Source organism: Ambystoma mexicanum, chromosome 7p (genome assembly GCF_040938575.1).
Source record: "Ambystoma mexicanum isolate Mex_15411 chromosome 7p, UKY_AmexF1_1, whole genome shotgun sequence".
In the NCBI taxonomy this organism is placed as follows: Eukaryota; Metazoa; Chordata; class Amphibia; order Caudata; family Ambystomatidae; genus Ambystoma; species Ambystoma mexicanum.
In genome coordinates this window covers 626,464,576-626,470,998 of record NC_090939.1, presented here as the reverse complement: position 1 = coordinate 626,470,998, position 6,423 = coordinate 626,464,576, and the positions used below count along the sequence as shown (strand labels likewise).

The 6,423-nt window shown below is 41.8% G+C and overlaps 1 protein-coding gene across 7 annotated transcripts in view; it reads right to left on the bottom strand.

Annotated features, from left to right (window-relative positions):
- Window positions 1–4,322: 4,322 nt before the first annotated feature.
- The window catches only part of TSGA10 (testis specific 10), a 539,078-nt gene continuing 536,977 nt past the window's right edge, over window positions 4,323–6,423 (bottom strand). For all 7 annotated transcript variants that reach the window (XM_069636638.1, XM_069636640.1, XM_069636642.1 and 4 more), the window contains exon 20: window positions 4,323–4,492. In XM_069636638.1, the coding sequence (XP_069492739.1) occupies window positions 4,468–4,492 (25 nt within the window). In that variant the 3' untranslated portion in view covers window positions 4,323–4,467. The remainder of the gene's footprint in view (window positions 4,493–6,423) is intronic.

The following is a 6,423-nucleotide window of genomic DNA, read 5'->3' as shown; positions in this document are numbered from 1 at the left end:
TACCAGGAAACATGTAATGAGGCCCTTAGACTTACCTTCATCTGGCAGTTATTTGCCCAATCTACACCTCAGCTATATCTCTCAGGTCACCAAGGAAATAGAAAAGGGACCTTTTTCTTGAGCTTTCTTTGCTAGTCCAATGTCGCCCATCCTCTTTGTAGTTCTTTTTTGTTGAAAAAAATGGTTTGCGTTTTGCTTGGGCCTATGAATTTGGGTGGGAGCCTGTTACCACCTGGAACACGGCCAGTCGGGGCATTTTTTACCTAAATGACAGAGAATCAGTTTCACATGTGGCAAAGTCTTTTAATGGGATAATGTCTTAATGTAATGGGGTGTGGTGTAGTCTTCTTTAATCACAATGCTACAGTGCAAGCTTGCATGTAGGGAGGGAAAAGCCTGTCAATCATGTTGTTGTTATACTTTTTAAGTGTCTTTGAAATTTCTTTGCATTTGATATGCAAAGATCTTTGATGCGAACAGTTTTTGACAATGTAGACTATTTTGTTGAGAGCTTGACTTTGTAAGGGGCTTTGACTTACAAACACTAAAGGATCTTAATTTTGGTTGGCTCTGGCATGGTGTCTAATGCCTGTAAATGCCTAATTCAAACGTTGTTGGTGATAACCTCTCCCAACCATTTCAAAGCTTCTCTATTCAACAACTTGGCCTGTGATAATCCATAGTCAGTGGATGAATTTGCTATATGGCAAGTCTTCTTCAGATCAAAGTAGCCAATTGCTAGTTTGGTCAGAGCAGGGGTGGCCCATCCAAAATGGAAGACAGGGCGCTGATCCGCCACCCATTATGGAAAAGCCAGCCATCAGCCAAGCCAGCCAGCCCAGTGTAAACACGGAGTCTGCCCTCTGCTGCTTGTTGCCGCTGAGGATGTGTTTTGATTCCCCAGCCTTGGGGACTGCAGAGCCAAATGTGTGTAGGGGTGCACCCATGGCTTTTTGCACATACAGTTGCCCTGGGGCTGTGAACTGGAGGGACTCCAGCTCCACCATCCATGTGCAGAAACCTCTCCCTGCTTCATGGTTTGTGCTGGCTAAAAGCTGCATGAAAATCATGAGAGGTGGCATGAGGCAAGGGGCCTCTGGAGTCCCGCCCGGGGCTGTAGAAAAAACATTCTGTATGTGTGTATGTTTTACTTTGTGCATGCAAGGGTTTGTGTTTACAAGTGGGTGCCTGAATGAGGTGGACTGTATGCTCTTTAGATGTGTGTGTGAATGAGGGAGTGTATACTGTATGAATATGTCTACTTGCATGTACGCAACGTGGGGAGCGGGCCTCTGATTGGTCGAGTGATGGGGGAGCTATTGGTGCTGCCAGCATGTTTTCTTACTGTGGCAGGACATTTCTTGCTTGTATTGCAGGCAAAGACAATATGATGAAGTATCTTTACATTGGGGCGTTGGTGTAAATTTGTGCAGCCAGAAAGGGCATTTCTTTACTGTTGCATGACAATTTTCCTGTCATTTATGACAATGCCAACAGGAGTGTTCTTTCATTGGTTTTGATATATTTGTGCAGCTGTCAAGTGCATGTTTTCTTGATATGATATGATATGGCATTTATAAAGCACATATACACAGGTGTTTCAAGGCACAATACTGTGGAATGATATTTTACTTGCGTTTTGGGCAACACCAACATGAGTGTTGTGGGCAGGGCATTTCTGTGCAGCCATCAAAAGCATATTTTTGTACTGTAGCATGGTATTTTTAATGGCATTAAGGGAAAAGCCAACATGAGTGTTCTTACATTGGGTCCAAGTGGGAAGGGCGCATGGGGGTTCATTCATGCAGTTAGAAAGAGCATGTTTTCTTACTGTGCTCAGGAATATTTACTGGCATTTAGAGCAAAGACAGGAAGATGAGCATTCGTACATTGAGACAGGGCAAGGTATGTTTGTGCAGCCAGATAGGGCATGTTTTCCTACTGAGGTATTATTATTATTATTAGGATATTTATTGAGCGTGGACGTAGCTCTGGGGAGCAATGGAGCACTTTACAATCATAGGGGAAGAACATGGTGAGGGAAGCAGAGCCAGAAGGGGGCGGTGAGCTAAAAGGGAAGGGTGAGGCATAGCGTTTTATTGGAATGTATGGCAATGCCAACATGATTGTTCTTACATTGTGTGGGTATATTTGAGCAGCCAGCAAGCGCATGTTTTCTTATCTTGGCCTGGCAATTTTGTACTGCCATTTAGGGAAAAGACAACATGAGTGTACTTACATTGGGGTGGAGGGCATACATTTGTGCAGTCAGCAAGGGCATGCTTTCTTAGTGTGGCATGGCATTTCTACTGACATTTAGGGCAAAGCCAACATGAGTGTTCATACATTTGGGGTGTACATTTGTGCAGCTACCAAGGGAGTTATTGCTTAATGCGGCATGTCATTATTTTTACAGCCATGAAAGACATGGCCAACATGATGAGGGTTCTTAAGTGGCCATATTGCCATATGAGCCTATATTAGTGCAGTATGGACATGCCATTGAGGGTGTTCTTACACTGGGGTGTTGTCCATCTTTGCAGCCAGCAATTGTATGTTTTCTTACTTTGGCATGGGAATTTTACATCCATATAAAACAAAGCCAACATGAGTGGTCCTACACACATTTGTGCAGCCTGCAAGGACATGTTTTCGTACTGTGGCAAGGCATTATTTTGACTGTTTTACTGGCATTATGGCTAAAGCCAACAGGAGTATGTTGTTATGTGGGAACACTGGCATAGATTGGTGCAGCCAGCATGGACATGTATGAGCACAGCCAGCATAAACATTATTTTAAACTGTCAGAAAAATGGACTATAGTGGGCGAAGACATAATGAAAATGTAGAAAATGCTCCTGTGCACAGTTGGAGCCCTGGCATTGAATGGATTTGTTCATGTGCTTCCATATACAATCAGTTGTCAACTGTGTGGCACGTTACCCAATTATTTACAGAAAGCCTGCTGTAAAATGCACCATTTTACCCCATTATTTAAAAAACGTTCTCAGGAGGAGAAAGTCCCTTTGTTGAATCGGGCTACCTTGCTATGCTCGGTCACTCCTGCATATTCATGGTGAATGTTTACACCCCACCAATTAAGAACATTTACCAGCCGCCACTGGGTTAGAGGGTTCCTAAAACATCAGTAACTGAAACCTACTAGATTTCAATTATACAGCCTACTAGGCTGAGTGGCTCACCTGTCAACAATGTCAAAGTCAACCCAAAGTTGTGCATGTTTTAAAACACAATAGTCGCTATTGTGGTACTCAAAACAGGAACTAATTCCTAGATAGGAAATATGGAGAGCTGATTAAAATACGAAATCCTTAAGGTTGAGTACAGCAGACTCCCAGGTCACTCTTCACCAGTATGCTCACCAATAAAAGCTAGATCCTGGTTAGGGAGAATCAGGATCTGGGGTGTGAGCAGCTTCAATAATGCATCAGCTCTGTCTTTTGTATTAGGACCCCTCATAAAAAACCTTTGGGTCAGAATCAACAATAATACTGTATATACCTCACAGGCAATACTAAACATATCTGCTATCAATCAAACATATTTAGTCAGCCCTTGCAATATTATACATGCATCCACTAATTTATGGATCAGAAAAGAAACTCCAAACGCTCAATAGAACTTTGTACAATTGGAGAGGCGCTTCCACCTACTTAATATTCAAAAGAGCAAAAAAGCTTTGCTATAATGATCAGATTACAGTTCGGAATCGCCAAACACCTGAAGGAAGTACACATAATGTTCCAAAGAAATAAATGTATTTATTTAAATTCTGAAATGTAATCTCTTTATAAAAAACACATAATTCGTAACTGTACATTTTCAAGTACAAACAAATAAAAAATGTAATCAAAAGCAGGTACTACAAGGAACAGTCATAGAATTTTTGTCCCAATATGTGATACAAACAGCATTTTAAATGTCCGGTCCTTATACTCACTACTATAGAGTTTTCATGCAGGGAGGAGCATTTAGAGACAAATTAGTAAGTGCTTATTTCCATTTTGGATTCAGTATAAAGTTAGGTTCTTAGACCAAGCATTGCTACCACAGTACACGTATCCCACAAACTAAGGTGCCCCACTTTGCAAACATAGCAGGTGACATTGATAAACTAAGAAATGTTGCTTTACAAAGACATGGCTATTTCTCTTGCACACATCGCTGGAGTGGTCCCAATGGCTTTTCACAGTTCTTCCCTTAAGGGTCATGAATCACTCTCCAGCATTTTCTAAAATTGCATTAAGACAACTGAATTGTGGCATAACTTTGGTATCACATTAAAAATACAAAAACACAAATTCAAAATAAATAATGTGAAATTTCTATTGGTTCTTACACTCAATACTATGAATACACAAAATGTGAGAAACAAAAGCACAGATGCAGATTGGACCTGGAAAAGTTAACAGGATGTGGATAATCTTTGAGTCCTCTTGGAAGCAGCTAGTAATTCCTGTAGAGAATGCTCCTGTAAAAAAAAGGAAAGGCAAAATAAAGTGGGGCTATTTTACCATTAGGTTGTCATTCAGGTGCTAAACACACTGACAGTCATAAACACCTCATCAGTTTCCTGTGACCCAATCAGCACAGGAGGTATGAGAGAAACTGATGAGGATAATCAAAAACAGTGACATGACAAAAGACATCAAATCAGAGCCAGGAAGGTAAACAAAAAACATATTATTTCGAGCTTGCTATATTTAAGAGGGAGATACTGCTTCTTTACAAATTATTGCATTACATTCCTTACACAATTTTTTTTTAATTTTGATGGTTTTCAATTATAATTCCCCTCTTTTTATTTTATTTCTTTTTAATTTATAAAAAGTGACAACACATACATCCCATCCCGCTCTCCCCACCCAGGCCAACAACAATAACATAACAAGATTCATGGCATCTTCGGGCTAAGTAAAACGAGAACATATACTGGGAGACATATTCTAGCTGAGGGCAGTGATTAAGTACACCTTTTTCTGAATGCATGCCGTATCTAGCAGTCCTACGGATGGCATCACATTTTTCCAGTCTATATCGTGGAAATAGTAAGTTCATCAGTCAGCTGGTGTATCAGTTTGCTGAGAAGGGGCCGGATCCTACGAATCAGCGGACATGCATGACCTAACTGATATTCTTTAGTCCAGTGGCCTGCTACATGCTGGTAGCATAGCTGTATACAAGGTTTCCCTCCTTTCACACATGCTCATGTAGTTCAACCATTCCCGAAAGGTTGAGATTCACCGTTTCACCCATGTTTTGGTGATAACCGTCCTGGCAACCCCTTGATCCGCCCTCTATCAGTGCTAGCAACCATAGAGCAGGTGAGTATTGCCATGAGGAGTGTAACATACTAGACATTTCAGATTCAATATCTAACCAGAACTGAAGGATCATTGGACAGGACCAGACAATATGAAGGAAATCTGCCATGTCCTGGGAGCACCTGGTACAACCAGAAGACCTATCAAGATAGAAACAATGTAATTTTACTGGAGATAAGCATGCTTGATGGAGAAACTTATAGTGGATCACACGTAGGCGAGAACGTAAGGATATATGACGAGTCTGCATGCATATTACCTTCCAGTGCGCGTCGGATATGGGCGTACCCAGTGCTAATGCCCATTGAGGTGTAAAGCTACCAAACTGGGTGGGCATCTGTGTTCTGATGTACTTATATGTGGTGGAGACTATTCTCTTAGGGGCTATGGATGTAGTAGTATATTGTAACAAATGGGGGGAGGGGTACCCAGGGCCAGAGGGTAATGCTACCATTTGGATTTAAGTACCTCCCTTTGTCAGAAATACAAAAACATTGGCCCTCATTACAACCCAGGCGTTAAGTGTTTAACGGCGCTGTAAAGAGCGTCGGCGCCGTTAAACACTTACCGCCTGATTACAAGGTCCCTTAGCTGGGAAGGGGCCGGATCCTACGAATCAGCGGACATGCATGACCTAACTGATATTCTTTAGTCCAGTGGCCTGCTACATGCTGGTAGCGTAGCTGTATACAAGGTTTCCCTCCTTTCACACATATAGTTCAACCATTCCCGAAAGGTTGAGATTCACCGTTTCACCCATGTTTTGGTGATAACCGTCCTGGCAACCCCTTGATCCGCCCTCTATCAGTGCTAGCAACCATAGAGCAGGTGAGTATTGCCATGAGGAGTGTAACATACTAGACATTTCAGATTCAATATCTAACCAGAACTGAAGGATCATTGGACAGGACCAGACAATATGAAGGAAATTTGCCATGTCCTGGGAGCACCTGGTACAACCAGAAGACCTATCAAGATAGAAACAATGTCATTTTACTGGAGATAAGCATGCTTGATGGAGAAACTTATAGTGGATCACACGTAGGCGAGAACGTAAGGATATATGACGAGTCTGCAT